Here is a 23,037-nt window from a genome sequence, read left to right as displayed (position 1 = left end):
ATATTCCGACTTTACAAGCTTTCGCAATCATTTTCACTGAAATACTTTCTCCGTGTACTATTTTGCTAATGACACATAAATTTTTGATCTATTAATTAAAAAAACCTCTATATATAACTGTTTTCAGTAATTAATAATTCGAAATTTCGCGTGTTGTTCGTTAAATGGCACAGGACTTCTTTTCGTTCGCTCCGTTCAATCCGTTCTATATTTTCACAAAGTTTGTCTACATTGATCTAAGACACGCTCTATGTATCGTAGAATGCAAATAATGCTGATTTATCGCGAAATATTAAATATGCATTTATTTTCCGAGCAATGAATATTACATAATATAATAATAGACAGAGAGAGAGAGAGAGAGAGACAAAGGAACGACATTGTTAGAAAAGGAACATTTTATTACACTCAGCTACGATCGTTACAACATATTGATGTACGTATTTATACGGGCGCATCGAACATCCATTCTAATCGTCGTTCTGCATGAGGAAGAGACGCGAGAAACGGAACGGAGAAATCGAGTGGAAAATAAAAGAAATATCCTCCTCCAGAACGCGTTGTCAACGGAAACACCTTTATTTGTGTGATATGTTCTCGACCGGTGATGCAATTAGAGCGCGTACGCGTCGCCGAAAAGTATCGGGAAAATCTCTGATCAAAACCACCTGATTCCATCGAGCGGTCTGTACTTCCGCGATTCATCGTTATTGACTGAAATTAACAGAGAGTTGCGCCCGAGAATCACTATCAATGGCTATATCAACCACCAATTATATTACAACGTATTGACTATATTAATGTTACACCTTACAAGTTCGTTCGATTGGTTATGCAGCTAAAACGCGGTTACGTGTGATGAGTTAAAGGTAAGATAGCGAGTGGCGGACATTACATTACTCTTCCGAGACCCAAATTGACGAGATCGGAGAGTTCAGATTCCTCGTCGTCCTCGTCTTCCGTTTAATTCGTTAAAGTATGCGTCGTACGCGGTATTTATTGACAATATTATTGCAAATCACGCTTGCACCTGTGTTCTGCTGCTTATACGAATTACATTGGCGAAAAATTCCGCATCGATCGCTTCCAGACAGTCCGATCGCCTCGCCAATGCAAAACCGTGATTACTTTTACGCTGTTATTTTTCATTAGAGGAATCTACAACACCGACAGTCGGTAAGAGCGCATTCCTCGCTCTTTATGTATCGTACACCGGTAAACGGGCGATTAATGGACAGTACGCGTGTCTCCACATCGTCTGATGAAAAGTCTTGCGACATTGGCAGTATTACGGTGTAGATACGACCGGAAAGACGCATTTTCGTTCGTGCAAAAGATAGACGCTGTAGCGTCTCTCGTGAGAAAACACTAAATGGATATACTCGGCGCAAGATGCTACCGCGTGTCTTGATAGAGAGCTCCCTCTCTGTTCAGCTAGTAGAAAATCTCCTCCTTTCTTCGTTAGTTCATGCGCAATCATCCCGGTAATATAAATCCTCCAACCCGCGTGGAAGGTCGTCGCACTGAGTTCTGGTTACAGCGGGGTCTCCTCTTCTTCAAGTTACCTCGGAGTCGGAGGCGGGGGTGGTGGTCATACAGCACTTCCCGTGTAGAAGCTCGCCTTGCCGGCTATCCCGGACGCTCGCTTCCTCTTCTCGCACTCCATCGTGCTGAAGGTGTTCTGGGCGATCTGCGACTTGCGCTTCGGGTTTTGCAGGGTCATGCTGCGCTGACTGGAGTTGGAGCTGGAACTGGTGCCCGGCTCCGATACCCTGAGGATGCCGGAGTGTATAGTCCCGAAGTTCTGGTATATGTACTGCGACTGGATCGCCGACACCGAAGTGTTCTGATTCTTCAGCGTGATCGGCACGGTCTGGCCGGCCAGGCTGTTGAAACGGGTGTCGTAGCCGAACGGGGTGTCCAGCAAGGACTCGTTCTTGTCGGAGTAACCGCTCAGTCTCGAGTCGAGTAGACTCTCCTTGTCGGCGAAACCGCTCAGCCTGGAGTCCACGACACTCTGGTCGGCGTTCCTCGCGGAGAAGTCGGAGTAACGTTGCTCTTGCTGGCCGTGTTCTTTGTTGCCGTCCGAGAAGGCGATCATGTTCTGCCTGGAGTCCGACAGGATCCGGGAATCGATGAAGCCTTCCTTGTCGGTGAAGCCGCTAAGCCGGGAATCTATGACGCTACTACCCTCCGACTTATCGGCGAAGCTGTACCGCGGGTCGACGTTCTTGTTTTCCGGGTAGGCCGGCAACACGTGCGACAGATCTGCCTTATCGACGTAACTGATGGCCTGCGGGTTCGACGCGCAGATGTCGGGCGCCGACTTGCAGAGCAACGAAGTTCCTTCTTCGGCTAATTTTTGAGGCGCTACGACACAGAAGTGCGGACTTACTCTTTCTTTCCTCCGGGCATGAGAGAAGAAAGCGCGCTTACATTTGTACAGGGTGTCCCGCAGCACGTTTGGACGTCTGTTAGATCATTGGGATTCCGCCGGATCCTCTCGGGATCTCAGGATCACGCCCGGACATATATATATAGCCGTACAGGATATCTCTACGGCGGATATGATTTCCTCACGGATCCCTCGATCTTTACAATCTACGCGAACGCTAGGCGCGCACCATCACACGCGGGACACCCTCTCTCTCTCTAGCGATAAGTTCACCCACTTTTGGCTGGCTGACCGAAGGGTCGAGCCTGCGGCGGCCCCGGCGATTTCTGATGCGCCCTCACGAGATATTCCGAGCTGAGACCCCTCTGCTCCCTGAGCTTCCTCTCGGCACCCGGGACCATGACCCTCACCTAAAAAAACAAAAGACGTGAATATCCCCCGGGCTGGGCGTGGCAAGGCGGTATTCGGCGATAAAGCTAAGAGTCCGCTAACCCCCCGGGGTTCAGGCAACGCGTGTTGTTTCACGTTTCAACGTTTGGGCTTTTAATTGGGGTTGGTGGCACCGGTCCGAGCGGACTTCTAGCTGAAACCGGACGGAATAATTCGCGGTGAGAGAATTTTGATCGACAACTTCACCATCTCCTCAACCGTGGAGAACCGCGCCATGTAGCCGGACATCGTTAAAACGGCCGCCACTTCCGCAAGGATCAGCGCTAATCCCGAGAGCTGGAGACACCAGCCGTAGTGATACTGAGGTAGACCGTTATCGTCCATTTGCATGCCGGTCGGCGACGGCAAACTGTATTTCCCCGGTAGCTCCAGTGATGCGTCCGACAACGCCGACGCCAAGACTATCAGGCCGCCGCCCAAGGAAAGTCCTGAAATACACACCCTGTTATTTCTCATTTGTTTCTCACCCGTTGGATGGAAATGATCAATAAAATCATGCACGAGTATAGATTGTCCGAACTCGTGGAGGAAGAAGAAAAAAATGTATCGAACAAGCGAGAATTTGGGAGAAATTGAGTTGTCCCAAAAATATCCGGCCAGTTAAAAGTTTGGGGAATTTCTCACTTCTAATCCGTTGCTCTCGTGTCGCTCGGCGGTGCAAAGTTCTCAGTTATCAATAATTTCCGCCCGTACGTGACGACCGAAGGGTCGAGGCGCAACTATTGGGAACGGGAACAAAATTGCCAAACTAGTAAGTAAGACGTGACCGCGGGACATGTTCGAGAATTCGGAACATCGCCCGTACGCGCTTTATCACGGCAATAGTCCTCCTTGCGGCATGCGCATCCCGAATATCCGCAGTTAAGAACGCAATAACGGAACAGCTTACCCCGTCATAACGGGGGAGTATCGTCGGGCTCGGGATTGAACCGGCAGCGACTGTCGCCAGCCGGCTCCTCCTCGCTTTACGCGTATGCAAATTTTTACGTTCGCTGCTTTACGGCCGGCAGGAGCGCGGTTTGGTCGAAGCTAAGTCGGGATTAGGAGCAGGTCGGAATCTAGATGGGCTTACGCCGAGTTAGGTTGAATTTAGACGAGCTCAGGCTCGGAGCACATGTTACACTCGCGCGCGAGTCGATTACACGCGGCGCTCGCAAATATTCGCGTCTTCCTACGGGCGATGATTTGTTTTTTTCATCTCGTGTGACGACCGTTCTTCTCTCCAGCAGCTTCTCGAGGAGGTTGTAAGGCGATGAGAGTTCGGTGAGGATCATTTGTACATATTCGTACATTTATATACCTCTTGCTATTATCTCTGCATCTCCATTAGTTGATGTGTAAATATAGTATTGATGAGAAAAATAAAAAGAATAATGTTTTCGTAGATAGTAGAAATTTATGTATAACTTTATGTATGTAATCTTGCTCGACAAATTGTGTGCATGTGTGTGTGTGTGTGTGAGGTACAAGCGAGATGAAAAGAGAGTACAGGCTGAGCGACATCGGAAAATCGCTCCTGAGGTGTAAATAATTTCGAAGACGAGATCGTACTTGAAAAAGCATCACCCGACAATGTTCGTGAGCATTGTGAATAATCTGACGGGCATGTTTGTGCGGTCACTGGCAACTGTTAGTGACGTATTAGATGATCAAGGGGACTAATGTTACGTTCGACAATCACTAGGCGCACCCTCAGTGATTACCGTTGGTCTACGATAATTGGCAGGTACACGATCGCAATTAATGAGTGTACGGGATCACGTGATAGGGGGATGACGTCACACATTTATCAGCGATATTCTCTGATGAATTAAATCAGATAAGATCAGGGACTGACCGGCGATTACAAATAACTGCTTTTTTATAAGACGGCGCAAGCGGGCACCGCTCGAGCCGGTGAACCATAAAGATTTCATTCCGGTCGCCGGTCGTCATGGGAATCTCCCGTATTTGTGGAGGAACGACGCCGCTCATATCGCGAAGCGCCATGGCTTACGGGGGATACGGACGATCGAATCATAATAAAAAGGAGATTGGCGGCCCGCGGGAGACAGCTTACGAGGGGGAGGAAATTGTCCTTCCAGTCTTCGCTCGCCGTGCAATGTTGCCTTATGGCTACTGAATCCGCCTCGACAAAGCAATTACCGTGTCGATAACAAAGTAATAATCTCATTTAGGAGGGCGATTTATCAGAGTCGAGAAAATTAGCAGCTCCCGTGAACCCCCACGGGGTCCAAGATGTCTCCACAGAATAATCCGATCCACACGCGAATTTCCGCAATATATACGCGGTAAGGGAAAGAGGGTGGAACGGCGATTAGCTAATTTTTTATAAGCCAATAGCAAATAACGAGTCGGTGCACAAATTATCAAAAGGTATTTTCTTCTTCGCAAAGAATCGCACGATTACCGTACATTTTTTTTTCACTTTTTCTGCAAAACTACCGTATTATATCCGCATGATGACCGCATGTGACAATAGCGATGACGATTTTATCGCGAGCTGCATTGGTAAAGGTCGACGATCTCCGGGAATTTTCCGAAGTCAGTCGCGAGACACCGCGTGTGTCCCGTAATGACGGATCGCAAATGCACCTCCGCACGAATTAATTTTATTACAGCTCCCTGTAATTCTCAATGCGCCTGTGTACACCCTTTCGTAGCCGAATAATATCCGACTGTGCGAGCGCGAATGCCACGTACACACCGACAGAAACTTCCAGTTCTCTCCTTGTTTCCACGTTCGTCGACTAAATTGCAATTACTGCTAATTAATTGAGCAAAGGTTTGAGTAGTTACCGGCGGACAAAGCAAGGCGCGACTATGTCAACGAAGAAATTCTAGTCCAGCACGTCGATCGTGATCCCGTCTGTGTAAATAATGTGGGCGTGTAAAAATTTGTTGCGAGTTTCGCTGAAAAATAAATCAGCTCTGATTACAGCACATGATGCTTTTCACATTTTATCCCCGATATTCAGCGGAAATTTATTTTTCATCATAGGAAAAAATTCGTCTCTTCCCGCATCTTTCCGAAAGTTTAATTCGAATTTTTTACTTTACTCGTTCATATGACTTGTCGTTATACACTCCTTACTCCTTGATCGGTACTTTCTATATAATCGAGAAGGATGTTAAAAGAATCTCTCAAAAAACAGCCCGACATATCAGGAGATATTTATTAATACATACCAAGATTGAAAAAAATGTTGATTGCCATAAAATGAACATATCTCCGAGAGTTTAGCCTCACCACGAGTGATTCATACTTCGCTTATACCTATCGAGATTATCGCGTCCTTCCCCCCGGCCCCGCGATCACCGCTGATGTCTGGCCGCCCATCTCTCGCCGAACGTTGAAACCTGCCAATTAATCAGCAGTAATTACAATCTACTCGTCGAACAGAGCCGAAAGTTGCCGGATTGATGCGCCCCCTTTCATCCCTCCGTCCCACCCCCAATGCCCGGAACGTAACACGCGTGTACCTTGGGCTCTCTCTTGAAAGTGCCTTAGATCAAAGTTGACAAACTTGATTCACTCTATTGGAGGCTGAGCTTGGCTTTCACGCAGGCCCGCCGGTGGATAGTTCGCCGCTTCCAGCACGGTCTGGCAATCTTGGCTAATCAAACTACACCCGGCTACGTAGTCGGACGTACCGCCGGAAGTGGCCGGAGATACCCCCGACTCGTTTATTGCCGGGAAATCCGACGGGTGGATGAACACCGTGCATTCCGTAGATATCGATTGTTGCGTTTAAATATAAGCGCTTCGGCGCTATCCTCATTCCTTCTACCGTTTCTCCTGAGCCAATGTCCGCAACGGAATTTTCCTCTTATCCACACGATCTTGTCGGAAGAAACGTATCGAGGTAAACTCGTATGTATCGAGGTCATCTCGAAATCTTCGTACCTTTAGCTTGCCATCGAAATTGTTCACTTTGACTGAGTTTAAATAATAAGAGAGAGAGTAAAATATTATGACATAATTATTTTGTTTGGGCGCGCCCCGTCGTTTCTTAACTCCATTTTTCCATTTTTCTGTTTCACCGCTTCTTATTACACAATCAAGAGATTTTTCTTTTACCGTTAATAAATAATATTACCGAGTGATTACTAAATATTAATGTTATATGATGCAGAGAACGTGAAATAAGTGAGTAGAGATAACGCAAGAGCGATTTCATGCGCGTGTTTGTACAGTCTGGCCTACATAAACGCGTCTCGTCAGCTGAAGGGCACGTGATCTCGAAAACAATAATATACGTAGATACACAACGAAGAAGCAATCATAACAGTCGCCGGCTTGAGGCTAAATACGTCGGGCGACGTCGTGTGTTATTTTCGATTTCTCCGTTTCGTTCAGTCAGTATGTGAGACGCGAACGATACTAGTGTAAGATCATCTTGGACAATGTCGGAAAATTGTCTCAAAATCGGAATATCTTTTTTTCTTTCTGTAATACTTGATACTGAAGCCGACACGATTATCGGGAAGTGTAATTCTCGCGAACGTGGACACCACAGAGGATTCGGTTTCAACCAAGCAGAGTCGAAGCTAAGTTCACCGACTCTGTCCATGTTCTCGCGTTGAACTCTTTGCGTTCGCAAACTGGGACATAGTTGTTGCGACAAGAATCGCCGAGTTGCAACTCGATCGCAAGGAGTTTACACGCTCGTATAACATCCCTCTCGCGCGTTTAGTCTCATTTCGACAATTCCCGAAGTTTCCCGAAGAAGACTCAGGAATTAATGGCGCACGTTGGCGCGGGTGTTTGCAGTGTTGGCCGGCCTACGCAAGCGTGCGTCAACATTGAGAGAAAAGAAAAACACTACGCGCGGAAACCTATTTACGTTACTCTCGAGCGAGGCCAATTCCAAAGCGAGCGATTCGACCACGCGATGAAATTCTATCTTCTTCTTCTTCTTCTTCTTTATATTGGCTAATTATGTCAGCGAGATGACAGCCTCAGACATAAGCCTCTCATTGAACGAAACTTTTTCTATTAGCGCAGCAACTCGTTAATAAACAAAACGACCATACTGATTACATTGGAATAAGAACTGCTGTTGAAGCAATATTTCCTTGACTCAAGTAAAATGGTCATTCTCTCCAGTAACAGGCTACAGTTATAACATCGTGAATATTTCTAAAGCTATAAATTATAATAAATGTGTTTGTGTGTGTGTGCGACTGCAAGACAAGATCTGCGAGATAGATCAGTTTTTATTAGTTCTTGGCTGACCTTCTCGGAACGTGCACACGCGCAAGAGCAGGAGTTACTTTCTTCATTCCTCAGGTAAGTCTCATTGCGTGCATAAAATCTGATATATCTTTCTTTCTTTATGGCGAAGATACAATGTTATTATCTTAATATGCTTTAAGAATTATGTTGATGATTTGCATATTTCAATCGATTTGCATTTGGATATTTACTTAAAAAAATTTACTACCGATCGTAAAATATCATCAGGGAACAACAGTAACATCAATGCGTGGAGAGAGTTGTAGCGTCACTTTTGCCTACTCTAAGTGCTCATCGCAAGCCTATAAAATATACATAAATTTGCTTGATTTAAGAGCTTGAAAAACAGGCTATTACGCTCGCATGATTTTAACATTTTCTCTGTGTTAACACGCTCGTATAACACTTCTTTTACTTCGACGATTCAAAGTTCCCCGACGAAAGTTTCCGAATGAATGACACACGGTGAGCAGAAAAAAAGTACTGGATTCAAGCAAATAATTACTCCAATACCCCTTAGCAAATGTATACTTGAATTAAGTAAATTTCACTTGGATCAAGAAAATATACATATTACTCGATTTGATCCGAGTAAGAATTTGCCAAAGAACATCGGGAACGGTCTCTTACTTGAATCTAGTACTTCTTCTCTACGTGAGAGGCGAATCTTCCCTTAGGCCTCTCCAAACATGTCTTAGCATCGGGAGAAATTAGCCTCTCTTCTTCCACGCTCCGCGTCCGGCGACTCGCCGACGGCACGGAAAGAGCGCGACGGTAATTGGCTCCGCGCGCGATTCGAACGCCTCTAATCGCGCTAATAACATTAGCATGCACGTGTCATGCGGCGATGACAACGCGGGCGTGCGAGATACCCGTTTGGCAATGATAAAAACCGGGAGGCGGATTGACAGACGGCGGTTGCGAGGCGCGTACAATTCCGTCGGTGCTCTCGCTGCTACGAATACGTAGACGGGCGAGCGGCGGCGGGAGGAGGGGAGGTCGACGTGCACGCGTGCCGTACACGGGCGTGATATGTTGCCAGTGGGTCAAGTTATTTAATCCCGCCGGCATAAACCATAGCCGGCACGTCCGAAATTTATGCACCGGAGTCGCGCCAGAATGCACGGCGGGATGCGCGGTCCGAAATATTCGCGCACGCCGTCCCGGAAGACCGCGTTGCGCGCCGGTGTGCGCCCGGCCGGTGTAACGCGAACTCGTTACAGCGATAGCGAAAACAACATCGCGGCCGTGTGTCGATGCGATTCCTCCGTCGGACTCCGCAATTCCGCGATTTACGGAATTCGATATCCCGATCGGAGCGCGTTTTATCCCTCCCCGCTCTCTCACTCTCGTTTTTTTGTTTTATTCTCGTTTTGTTTTCGGCCGAACGCGATAAATTTCGTCGACCGCGCGTCATCCCGGTCTAACAGTTTGTATAAACAATTGCAATCAGCGATTTTGGTTTTTCATTTTGTAGGCATTCGGCCTATCCCGTAACCTGCGGCTGCTATCAATCATCGCGGCGCACGGAGGGTCCCACCAGTCCGTTCGCGTCAGCGACAGACCTTTTTCGGCAAATTCGAAATAAACTTTCCCACCGTCGTTGTAATTCCGCGGGTCCCTTCGACAGGAGAGAGAGAGAGAGAGAGAGAGAGAGACGGACTGCGAAGCGACTTACGCGAGCTGGTTAATTTGCCAGAGCATGAACAGACAATATAATCTCTTGTCTGCGCCTGACTTCGAGTATATTTCGCGCTCAAACAGAATTTCAACTTTATACATAGTTAATTAGACATGTCTGGAAAGTTTGACTGGTAATATACCACGCCCGTGATTTTCTCGCGACGACGATTCTTTACGCTTCTCCCAGATAGCAAAATGTATTCAATCTGACCTCATTTTGTATTCACAATTGTCAAGACAGGAGAATAGATACAGACGGGCGTATGTCGCTGAGAGGTCGTTCATGTCACGAGGTCGGGAAAATATCTCGTCTAATGGCATTAATCATAATCAAGAACGTGCGCGCGTCATTTGTGTACGCCTTGTGCTCATGTGATGTTAGCCACGCTGCTCTCTGAAAAGATGACGTAACGTGACCATGTCTATCCGGGCTTCTTCGCAGTTATCATCATCATCGATCCCTCCTGTTACCTCACCGCCGATTTGTTTCTCCGTCTTCGAAACGCGCGCGCGCGGTGAATTAATTAAAATCGGGAGATTCGAAGGAATTCGCTCGGCGCGGTAACAACCGCGCCCGAGCGTTTTCGCTGCGAAATCCCGAACTAATTAAAAAATAGGAACACGAGCAACACAGTGTCTGTCAGCTCTCGCGCGCATCCGACGCGTTTGTTTGCGTGTCGGCGCATTCCTCGCCTCGTTCCCCGATGCAACTCAGCAAAGTGCATTCCTACAGGGGTGCAGCGACCGACCGCTCGTCGTTGCTGTTGGCGTTGTCGCCAGGAATTGGATCGGTCACCCGATATCGCAGACGGTATTCTCGAAATTCGAGAGCGGCCACCCTGTATTAATATTAAATTCCGCCGGACCCGCCTAGCCCCGACGATAGCCGCCGGGGATGCGCCGGGGATGCAACGCGGAAATTACACGCCCGAATGCGGCCGATAACGCACGTCGATCAGCAACTTAGTCCACTTGGTAACTCCGAAATTTCGGAATTTCTGCTCCGATTCGACGGACACCCTCCCTTTTTTCTCCTCGTTAATCTTCCGCATTTCGCAGTTGTCATTTTTTTTTCTCCCCCGAGCCGCCCGAGCCGCCTCCCACTACTTCCGTCGGGATTAAGGTAGTTGCGGCACAGAATGAGTTTTCGAAGAATTCGCCGAAACTCGCATTATATATAGATTTAAATATTGGCGCAGTTATAAGTAGATCGACTGTTCGGAAACCGGGATGTTCGCAAGCGAAGCGACCTAAGGCGTAAAAATAGCATTAATAAGAGAAATGATAATATTTTCGTGTTTGTAATATTGTATATACGAATATACATATATATATATGTCTACTTCAACTTGGTTTTAAATTAACATTTATTATTTGGGCAGTGAAATACATAGGAATATAAAGGAACGTAATTTTGCTTGATAAATACTAGATTTACGAGCGGTCCCCTTGACGCGCCACTGAAAATACGGCATTCCGCGATGCAACTATTTTAAACAGTCCCTCGAATCTGCTTGCCAATTATACAATTTATGTTATCCTTGCACGCGTGTTATCTTTTCATGAAAAATGGATATCATTTACATACGTATGTAGATATGTGTGCAAAAAAGAAAGAGAGAGAAAGAGAGACGGGAAAGAAGTTGAACGTTTCTAAAATCCACCGTTGCCGTAAGACGAAGTATTAATAAAACGCGCGAGCTCCATTCTGCAAAATTTATTTCGCTGATTAACGAACCGAGTGTTTCAGGAATTTGCGACGGGTTCGATGTATCGAAATATCGCGCGACGTATCGATATCGTGGTAGTATTACGGCGATTAAATCAAACGCGATATCCGATCGCGTATCGCTTTTGACATCGCCGGAGCGCGATTAATTTTACAATTCCGTGCTAAATAAAACAGCGAACCCGGCGCGCTTTGTCCGTAAATAAAACGTATTAGCGATACGTGGCTTTGCTTCATAAAAATTATTAACACCGGTTCACGGGGGAGATGCGCACAGCGTGAGCGTGAAATGTGCGAAATAATGCACGAAAATAATGTTGCCACGGCCGACGTGTTTGCGCGAATTTTCATAATACCGTGCATATCGACGTTATCGCATATCTTTCCCGGACACGATGCATTATTAATGTTGGATATTAAAAGTGGAGCACGGTGCCACGTGCAGCTAGAATTTAATTTAATGCCCGAACACGAGTCCTCCCCTTCTCCCCCTCCCGTCCCCCTTGTGTATCAAATCTGACGGCTTTAACGTCGCTGAAACAATTATTGATAATTACTCCGCGCTAAGCAAGCAAAAAAAAAATGCAGCTGTTACCGCGCACGATCTTTCACGGCGAAATATCACGGCAATTGTGTTTCATTTCCCAAATGAACCTGTCACCTGTCTGAATTATCGTTTTTTTTTTTTTTTTCACGCGAATTTTAAGGCGGCAATAAAGAGATTCCGATTCACACACATACATCGTCGTTCGAGGCACTTTATTCACGACCAACGGATTCATTTTTGTGTCTGGCAAAATTGCAAGTACACACAGAGAAAAGGGGTTTTTTGTTTTTATTTTAATATGTCCGTGTTTGTTCAATTTGCGTTTGATTTGGGTAAACAATCTAACTTAATATCAAATATCGTTTTGTTGAAAGGAAAATATCGTTGTTTCGTTAAAGTGAACTGCGTTGAATAAAGAACCAGTGTTCTTTAGAAAAAAATAATATTCCATTTTCAATAAAAAGACATTAATTTCATTACATTAAATATCGTCCCACTGAAACAAAGCGGTTCCTTAATATTTCTCTAACTAGATAGTGTTACTTCTTTCAAATAATTTAATTGATTACTCGCGACAACCGTTGCAACATATTTGGGTGAAAATACAAAGGAAATCTGTTATTTCACGCGAAGACATTTATTATTTGAGAAACAATCCTCTTTGTTGAATCCAAATGTTCGTACGTTTGTTCTATTCCAGATGACGAATTTGTTGCGATTCAAGACATTTCAACGAATCGAAAGAAATCTTCTTCCCTGTGCGCAGAGAGATGAGGTAGTCGAGAGACGCGTAAATTCGGAGATTAGCAAGACTCGATGGTTTCCGGCGATTTCGAACCCCGGAGGGGATGTCGATCGCGCGAGCTGATTCAGCTCGGCGGCTTTTTTGACACCCGTGTCACCCGATCGCGGCCCGGAAAGAACCCGATCGCGGGCGATCGTAAGGGTGATACATCGCACACCCCCGGTATATCGCAATTTATCAGAGCCCCGTGCGAATTACTTCGAGATAGGATCGCAGTATCGACGGGTAGATTTGTATGATGGCCTGATAGCGAGCCCGTCGCTGCCCTCGCGCGTATAATTCTGTCGCGACCAGCGACAAGGCTAATGCCCGCGACATCGATACATCGTGATAGCATCCGGTGTCGGCGAATAACGCGTATGCGACGCGAATTCGTTCCCGCCTCGTCCATTTTTACGCTTCTTGAATAATTCAGCCCCGCCGATCGCAAGTCTGCCGCTGGCACCGCCGACGCTTCCAATCTGCTTTCCATCTGGCTTCCGGCCTGTTCCACCGCGGCATTCCGACAATCGGACAGCGATATTTCGCTGAACACCGAGAACGCCGGATAGAAACGAGCGGAAAGAAATGACGAGGGACGAGGAACTAAAGGAGAAGGTGGAAGAGAATGGGATGCCCGATCTGCTTCGGCGAAATTTCTCATTTGCGAACTTGTCTCTTCGAAGTCGAGAATGCGCGCTCTTCGTGTCGGGGAGGCAGGCCATACACGCCACATCCGGGATGCCCGGCGCTCCCGGAAAGTCCGGATTTGTGCGAGTCGCTTTTCTTGCGAGTAGCGTGACGTCGAGTACGTACTAAGAAGTATACCGCCGCGCGTGATAATAACGACGTCGTTAGGCGGCTCGACCTCTCTTCATCTCGTGATGACCCGTAGAACGCGGCCGAGTCGATTATATACGGTCCCCGAGATCCACGGGGTACTGGGAGGTGTTTGAGATTAAACGAACTTCCCTTGCGTTTTACTCCCTCTCTTTCCCCTTTTTTCTTCGCCGTGAACTTTCGATCGAGAACGATCGTTCGTCCGGCGACATCGCTCGTCGGACGATTCACTCGGAACGATTCCGAACGCGGGGATGACCACCGAAATCGAATTGTGCAATATTCCTTTAACCGGAATACAGTTAATGGCTTCTGTGCGATTTGCTGGGGAGGGAAACCGGCGACGCGAGAAACCAAACAATCGGGTCACCCGATAGCGTCTTAGAGCAGTGACGTGGAGCATATTTGCGCTCGTTCGAGCGTAGGCGAGCATTGTTGCACACCGAACGCAATAACAAGCTGCATCAGAGTACCTTCCACTTCCGCCTCGTCTTCGTGCCTTTTCCAAAGAGCGCACGGTGTGATGGTAATGTCTTCTTCTGCTTCTGTATAATATATTTCTACCTTCTCCGCGCACCCCGCTTTCGACCGGGTCAACGTCGTGCAGTTTTCTTTCTCATATTTGCCACCGGAATGCTCATCTCTCGATATTTCATCGAGCAAGATATTTTTACGAAGCCCTCCGCGCGGCTCTGGATTTCTTCCTCATTCTCGGTAGAAATTAAACGTCCGACGTGACATCAACGAGATACCATCAGGTACTTGCAAATGTTCGTGTGATGTTAAAGCGATTTTTATATATTAATAACAATGAAGTGGCGTGTAATATCAGCGAACAGAATGTGTCAGTCTTTCAGTTCTCGCAGCAGTTCCACCTCGATTAAAGATTCAAGCAATGGCGGAGATGAACTCGATCTGATTCCGCCTTCAGTCGCGTTAAATATGGCGTTTTCCTCGAAACTGTGACTTGTCAACTATCAATTCTGATTCAGTATGGAGAAAATTTAAAAGCTCGAGAGCAACTTAAAGGAAAACAGTTGCTAAATCGCTGTTACAGCCGTCTATTTGTGACCTTACGAATTTTCACAAGCACCTGATGTTTCGAGGCGGCGCCTTTCACGAAGCTTTCGCATGATCCTATCGGCACACACACGCTTTACGTTCTACGGTTACTCGGTTTTTTTCCCGGATAACTTGCTATGCAAACCGCCGGAACCATCGGCGAGCTAGTAAACCCGGCGCCGGTACTTCGTTAGCGATATCAAGTGAGTTATCTGTTACTAACGCTAAACTTCGGTTACGTTAATTTAGCAAGGGGCCGCTTTTACGGATACTCCGGCGGCATCGATAAATCTGGCAATTCGCGGTCACGTAATATCGCAAATAATATCGGCGCCGTTGTGCGTTATCACGCACGCCGCGTCTCGTACACGTACAGGATGTCCTGAAACCACCGTCCTTCTAACCACAATTGCTCTTTGCGTCCCAAGCGGATAAAGAAATCTCCGGTGACGTTGGCAAAGAGAAGGAAGAATTAATTAAAAACTATATATATATATATATATATATATTATTGGAACGAAAAAGTAAATTTAAGATTGGTTGGAGTCAAAAGGAACGTATTGCATTTATTTATTTCCCAATGGAGTCCACTATTTCCGCGCACATTTCAATATCACGTATTTATACATATATATATATATATATATTTTTTTTTATAAAAACGTAAAAATCAATATTCTTTCGTCAGTCGGAATTTTTATGGAAATACATTCCGAGAAACACGAGTATCGCTCGGGCGACAAGTAAGCGAATGCGGCAAATGAGATAATGAAAAATTCGTTTATTACGGAAAGTAGGTGAAAGTACGACGGTCAATCAGATTCTCGGGCGAGGAGGATAAATAAACCGAATGGAAAAAAAGCCGCGGCTAATAGGAGCAGAGACGAGGTTCCTGGGGTATCCGGTATGCATGCAGATGCAATTTTGAGCCGTACACTCGTAATTAGGCAACCGCAATTAATCACGCGCGCATCAAATATTTACGCGAGCAGGAAACCGCGCTTTATATACAAACATACTGCAATTTATCATGTTCCGCTCTCACGCCGGATTACGTCGCCGTTCCGAAAGAGCTTTTTCAACGGTCGAGAAGCGGCACGGAAACGCGGAAATATCCCGCAGGGCAGGCAGGGGGCAAGGGAAATCTCTCGAAATGTGTCCGCGCACCGTCGCGCGAAACACGCGCGCACGTTTGTTAATTAATTATAACGCATTATATCGCCGTTGAAACGTGCAATTTTAACGATACACCCCGCGCTATATTATGATTTAATTTCACGTGCGTGACGTTCCGCGCCTCTCTACGCGTTCCTCCCGTTCTCAATCTGCAAAAATTAATTCCGTCCGGAAGTTCAGCTTCCATTCTAATGCGAAGTAAGACGTTGTTGATTTAATTTCAATTCTCCCGAGAGAGAGAGAGAGAGAGAGAGAGGAAGTTCGCAGGATACATTCGAATTACAAGATACGATAAAGTAAGATCGTACCCACAGCGCCGTACGTATGATCGTATCGTCGCGGCGCCAGGCTTGAATCCCGTGGTTGCTGAAATTTGTTAGCAGGACAACGGATGTTATTACAGTAAGTAGCGTAGTTACGGTTGTTCAGGGCGCCCTTCTGGCAATTACGTGCAAGCGGCAAGCTGCGTGCGTCACGGCGCTCGCACGGCGCGTGTTTCAGCGTCCGGAAGCTCGTCGCGTGCACCACACGCGCGCACCACGTGCGTAATTTCTTCGATTCCGGCCCGAAAAGGGCGAGCCGCACCTCCGCCCACTCGTTCGCCTCGCGCGTCCTCATTAATTCGCTCCACGGCGTCTCATTTACACGCGCCTCCCGCCTCACCCCTCATTTGCATCCCCCGTTAATCATCGCGCGGTTAATACTTCCGTGCCGACGCCGCGCACTGATTTCGCGGCTTACACCTCCGCTTCGTGCGCGCGAGCGGAAATAAGAAGAGGGAGCCCCGCCGCGCGTGTTGCAGGCGGGCTCTCAAAGGGAGTCGCCTACCCCGATAAACGGAAAATATATTCCCTTAATGAGAGACGCCGCGATTAGAAAATTTGCTGGGATAAAACCTCTCTCTCTTTCTCTCTCGCTCTCTATCTCTCTTTATCTCTCTCAGGGGGAAGAATTTAATTCGCGCGCGCGCAAGCGAAACGATCTCTCGTGAGCGTATCGAAGCGCGAACGATTTGTCGACTTTTATCGGAGAAATAGACTAAAAGAAAATAGCACCACGTTCAAGTAAATATTTGCTGAGAAGTGTGGGAGTAATTATTTTATTTGGATTAAATAAATATTACTGGAGTGCAGCGCAAGAAAAGAAAAAAAAAAGTGCCAATTCAAGCAATATAATTTTTTGAATATTTTCTCGCAACTCCGCCAGATTTCCATGACGGTAACAGTAGTGCGGTAATTAATATTTATATAATTTATGACAACTTATTTATGACAACTTTACGTACATATAGAAAGTTAGATAGATTTACTTATGGACTACAAATTAGTATAATGCTGTGATATCAATTCTTCGTTATAATAATACCGCAATACATTTGTTCCTAATGTACCTCACGTTTATCTATTGTCTACCTGATAATAATGTGTAAATAATTAATATTATGAATATGAATTTGAATATTATGAATATTATGAATATGAATGATTTAATATAACGAAAGTATAAACATATTTAATATGATCATATTATGACGAAATTTTATAAGACACAATTGCATCAATGTTTGAGTTCATTTCTTAAACTCAATATGAATGCCTCAATATGAATAAAGAAAGATTTATTTTTTATGATTAAAGAAACAGCTTTATATAAATTTAAGGCAAATAAATTTAAGACAATTTTATGTAAATTTGAGGCAAATGAATGTTAATATTGATATGTTGAATTCAGCGTATTCGATAAACATTCCCGAATTTCTATATTCGCAGACTGAGTCAAATGTGGGCTAAATTTAAAGCAAAATTATTAATTTATTGTACTGAAATAAATCGAACTGATTTTCTTTTTTTCTTTAAGTATAGAATTTTCCTTTATATGATTCGTCGACATTGATTCGAGGATTTTTTGACATTACTCGGCGCTTCTTCCTTCAATATTGAACAGATTTTAGACGTGAAAGAGACGTTGTGTGGCCGGAGGATTTTAACCCAATTTCGAATTTTTCACTCGCACGTGAGAAAAAGAGAGATAGATAGATAGATAGAGAGAGAGAGAGAGAGAGAGAAACAGTCTATCTTCCCTCCAGCCTCGTAACTCAAATTAATGAGTTTTTGCGACGAGTCTCGAATTCGCGAATCTGGTAGCGGCAATAATTATTAATCTCTCCTCGGAGGCGCAGAATAGAAAGCCGGCGCGCGCGTTCCGTCGAAACCATATTTTATTTCGCCGCGCGTCTGCGAAGAGTTACGTTATTATTGAAGCAAACAGAGTATGGCGGTGTCTCGCACCGCGTGCAGCTTAATTTAATTATGGCCGTTACACCAGCCGGGCCGGCTAACTTCTCGCGAGTTATTATAAGCTTACAACTTGCATCGGAAATTATTAACGGCTCTCTGCGGGCGTAGCCGGATCGCCAGTGGCCGGCTTAGAAAACGATTCGACGCCGCGGTCGATCGCCGCGGTCGATCCCGCAGCTTTTTCACGAACAGACCAGGGCAGGAAGAGAGATGGAGGCTTTATTAAGGGAAGCCGCGGGGCGGGTGCAATTTAAATAAGTTCGAAAGAGACGCAATCTAGCCGCGGGTCACCGAGACAGAGAACGGCGCTGCCACGACGGCGGCGGGGGGAAGAAGGTGGGTTTATTCAAATTGAACGCGACAGAGGCGGAATGTCTGGCGTGCCCGCGGGTTGTCAACTTTCCATTTTAAGTTCGCTGACGTATTGAGTCGAAGTTCGCAGCCGCAGTACTTCCGGAACTGGTCCACCACCCCCGAGACGCGGGCCCGTACCGACAGGTAAAATATTGTTCTGCTACCCCCGCGCCGCATTGATTCTAGATATTGCGGTGGTGCTCCCGGACGGCTGGTAAACATAAATAACGGTGACGGAAGCGCGCGGATCAGTGAATAATGGAGGAATATTATTAAAGGCAAACACGCTTATTCTCGAGCCGCCTATTTCTCTCCCCCGCGCGCGCGTGCTCGGCTCCGAAATGAAATCCGATTCGGTAAATGACTGATAAATGTTGCCCGAGGAAATATTATTATACATAACTATGTGAGAGATCGCGTGTAATCCATGTGTGAATCTTTTGTCTTTATACGGCCGTATGGTTTACTCTAAAATATTTTCATTCAAAATAAAATTATATTTGATATTAAATCGTGTTGTTACGTTGTTCGCATTAAACAAACCCAAATCAAACGAACGCCAAATCCGAAGAAACTTTCTTTTCTGCGTAAATAATTCATATATATAGTTATATAATATACAAATTATATATTCATGTATTTTATTACATTATATAGTTGTACATTATATGTAAATATTATATATAATTATATGTAAATATATTTGTGCAAGGAAATTAAATAAAAATATAACTTGATTCCAAACATCGATGTCGTAGGCTGTTACAATCCTAAGCAGGCATTTCAGTTGTGTCGTACAACAATATTTCTTTCCACGTCAACATATTATTATGTGTAATTATATACGGCTATAAAAAAATTAATTAATTTATAATTATATATGGTCTTCATCTCGATGATATTTTCGACATGTGTGCGTGTGCACTTTTTCGACGACGATAATTTCAGGTTTGGAACGAATCAAGAATCGGGGTTGAATGGTGTGTGAATAATTGAGGAAGCCCTCCGACCTCTCGCTCGGCGATTTAGAGACAGTTTGAAGATGCGAACGTTAATTGCTCTTCGGGGTGAATTTTTAATCTCGAACTTCTCGTCGCGTCTGAAAGATTGCGGGTTCGCTTTGCCACGGCGCAATGCAGCCGGGAAATTTAGTCACGCGGCCGACAGTTTTCCCCCGCGGCCTTTATAATAAAGCTTAATCTCCGTTCTACGGCGTTTTAATGAACGCGCGCCGCCTCAAAGCGTTTATGAACGTGTATGGAAATTTTTTTAAATCTGCTTGTTTGGCGTGCACGACGTCGCGTCGCAATTTCTGGCGGGGGGAGCGCGGATTAACACTTATTAAAAACATAAATTATGCGCATTAACGAAGGTTGAAGGAGCGCGACACTTTCCGTGCTTTTAACTGCGCTAAACGCGGAGGAGTACGCGCGGAATGGGAGAATCTTCATCAATTTTTCCGAGAGCCACCGCCAACTTTTCCCCACGTGATACCCCGGTTCCTGTCCCTCTAATTTTCCCCGATACAGCACTCCCGGCGGAAGAAACGCTCGACGCAAAGCGGAATTTGGCGGCGCAGCGACGACCAGGAGAGAAGTTATTATAATCGAACGCGGGTTCCTGAGAAGACTTTTAATGGAGTCACGCGTTGTCGTCTGCTTTGGAACTTTGAGTGCCTCTCACGAAGTCTTTCTTGCAGATTGCGACATGACGAGAATAACGAAAATTACGAAGTAATCTGAACGCGCGGCGGCTGGCCTGAGACAAGCCAACGGCGCAGTCGAGAACTCGACTTCTCGCGCGAAGTCGCAGCCAGCGATGGCTCTGATATGCTTGCGCGAAGTCACGAACTAGCGATGGCTCGGACACCTTTCCGTGTAACGTGCTTGTTTATGCGCGAGATACACCGGAACTTTCGCGACGTCGACGGTAAAAGAAGGGAATTGGTCCCTTTGACCAATTCGGAGGAGGAAATTTTCTTTAAGGATGTTTCACCCCATAACTCGAAGTGATGAAAAAATTATGAAAAAGTTGGAAATTGATCTGCACTTAAAGGAGGAGGCACACCGAAAGTTTGACGGTGATTCAATGGATGGATCAAAAGTTATTCCACTTTGAAGGGGAGACTGTATGGTGAAATTATTTTCATAAGAATTCAGTCGTAACCTTTTGCGACAACTTTGATTACTAAGATACGCGCGCATGACGTTTTTAATCTTCGATACTGCGGCCATTTGAGGAAAGAAAAGTCCTTCGAAAGTGTCCAGTGCAGACTCCCTCTCGCGGTTACTAATACATCGCGGCTCGATCTTGCGACTCTTTCCATCGGAAATAAAAGTGGTGAATCAATCCGGCTGAGGCTGCGGATTCGAGGGAATTCTTGGCCGGAATTCCGAAAGCCGGGCGGCGTAAACCCTCGAAAATCCGGTTAAGATCGAGACCAGCGTCCAGCGAAGCTCGATATAAATCAGCCGGGGCCCGGCGCGAGTCTCGCAGCGCCGGATACTGCGCCCTCGTCTTCCACCCGATATCTTTCGTGTCCATCTCTTTCTCCCGTCCGCCGCCCCTCCTGTTTCCCCGGACACGTAATTACGAGCCTTAGGTGGAGAACTTCCGAGTCCGGGCTCTTGCATTCTCGTGACTGCCGACCTCGTATCCGCAAAAAGAGCGCGCGCAATGAAAGAGAAACGTTTAAGGTAGGAAAAAGCTTCCGGCTGCTTAGAGCAGGATTCTCTTGCGGATGGTTGCCTGCGAAAGCACGGAGGAACGGGGCGAGAAGGGACGGCGGCGAAAGGGGTTATGGTTCCCCGAAGGCTCGGAAAGTAAAGGATTGGCGCACGAAAAACTCCCGATGCCGCGATTTGAAGTATTTTTTACTCGCGGGAATATCGCTTTATCGATCGTGTATTAAAGGGAGACATTAGTACGCCCAGTTTCCAATTGGAAACTCGAAACTCGACGTCAGACCGGAAGAAACCAAATGAAGGGAATAAAACGAAAAACGCGAAATTGTCCATCGCTTCAAACGGTGCTTCAATCATCCCAATAGGAGAAAGTAAGCAAAAACGTTCAGGTTTCGTGAAGGCGGATTAAGAATCTCCCCGTTACGGAAAGAATCCTAAATAGTAATCAGCGAATTACAGAGGCGAACTGTTCGTTCGCGGCCATCGATTTGAGAGTGCAAACTCGGTCTGAACGCAGTCTGAAAATGTTTACAGGTCGACGGAGGAGGGATTCGCAGCCGGGGATCTTTTTCCTCGCAGTCGCGGGGCCAATGCGAAGCTGCACGGCTGGCGGTGCAAACAGGACGAGAATAATCGTCTTCGCAAACAGGATAGGGGAGGAGGGGAGATGCAGCTTCTCACCCTCGGCCCGAAACAATCGCAACTATGCCCCAACAATTTATAATTCTCTCGCGCCGCCTGTCCCCCTGCCACGCCCGTCGGTGGGATCGCGCGGGGGGCCGCTGCACAGTTAAATGTTATTACTTTAGCAGATAATTTCCCTCGTTTGTTCCCCCCCTAGGTGAATACCTCGTCGCTCCTCCTCGCGAGGGGCGAAGTCGTCAACTGGCGTTCGCGCGTAAGCCGCCGGCGCTCCTACAAATAATGCCGGCTTTGCGCGAAGCCAGTAAGCGAGTCAGGTAGTGGCAAGTTACTTCCTCATCTTCCTCGGCGGACGAGTATCTCCGTCATTTCAGTCACCGAGTTCTAATTCGTGTAAAATGTGCGCGCGTGTCGTGCGTGCGACGTGTCAATTTTAAACACCGTTATCCCCTATCAAGTAAGACGCGCGAACTGCGCCGCACTTGTGAAATTCACCCCGCCCGCCTCCTCCGCAAAAACCGTTCGTGACGCGAACGGTCGCCTACGTGGGAAAAACTCACCGACCAGACGATCACGTCGAGACCGTTCTCGCTCGCGATTACCTCGGTGAGGGAGATCGCAACACTTTTAGCTCGACGAAGCACCCGCTGGAGAGGGAAATTTCTCTTCCAAATATTACCGAAACACGCCGCAGCGAATTATTCCATCCGTCGGGCGCGCGGATGCGTTGCGGGGCTTATCGGAGGGGAGAAAAACCCTCGTGATCTCCTCGCCGCCGGTTACATTTATTCGCGCATTTCGTCGTGTGCGAGAAAATCGACCGGTGGCTATCGCTTGATACTCGTGGGGGACTCGGCGCGTTTAATAATTCTCAGCCGAGGAAACCGTTTCCATCAGCCGGCTGCAGGCTGGTCCGGTGGTCCTCCGATTTTGTTTCTTCCCCCGCATTTTTCTTCCTCTCCCTTTCTCAACCTCTCCTCCGAACTGCGTGTATCGTGGCGACTGCTGGCCTTCGCTCCTCTTTCCCTCACGCGGTAAGCACTCCCGGTAATGCGCTTCTTGGTGCATTAACCCCGGCGGGCAGCACGCGCACACGTATGTCACCTTTTGTGCCCGCCACACGAACGCAGCCGGGTTTCGCGCAAGCCGCCCTCC

The 23,037-nt window shown here is 46.6% G+C and overlaps 1 protein-coding gene across 2 annotated transcripts in view; it reads right to left on the bottom strand.

Moving 5' to 3' along the window:
• Positions 1-380: 380 nt before the first annotated feature.
• Positions 381-23,037, bottom strand: part of LOC106748117 — a 93,548-nt gene continuing 70,891 nt past the window's right edge. For both annotated transcript variants that reach the window (XM_014626347.1, XM_014626348.1), the window contains exons 5-7: positions 3,032-3,273; positions 2,673-2,805; positions 381-2,370 (exon numbers count right to left, since the gene is read on the bottom strand). In XM_014626347.1, the coding sequence (XP_014481833.1) occupies positions 1,592-2,370; positions 2,673-2,805; positions 3,032-3,273 (1,154 nt within the window). In that variant the 3' untranslated portion in view covers positions 381-1,591. The remainder of the gene's footprint in view (positions 2,371-2,672; positions 2,806-3,031; positions 3,274-23,037) is intronic.

Source organism: Dinoponera quadriceps, unplaced genomic scaffold (genome assembly GCF_001313825.1).
Source record: "Dinoponera quadriceps isolate SergipeBrazil2010 unplaced genomic scaffold, ASM131382v1 scaffold2420, whole genome shotgun sequence".
Lineage (NCBI taxonomy): Eukaryota > Metazoa > Arthropoda > Insecta > Hymenoptera > Formicidae > Dinoponera > Dinoponera quadriceps.
Note: the sequence above shows the minus strand (reverse complement) of the source record. Positions and strands in the feature narration are given on the sequence as shown.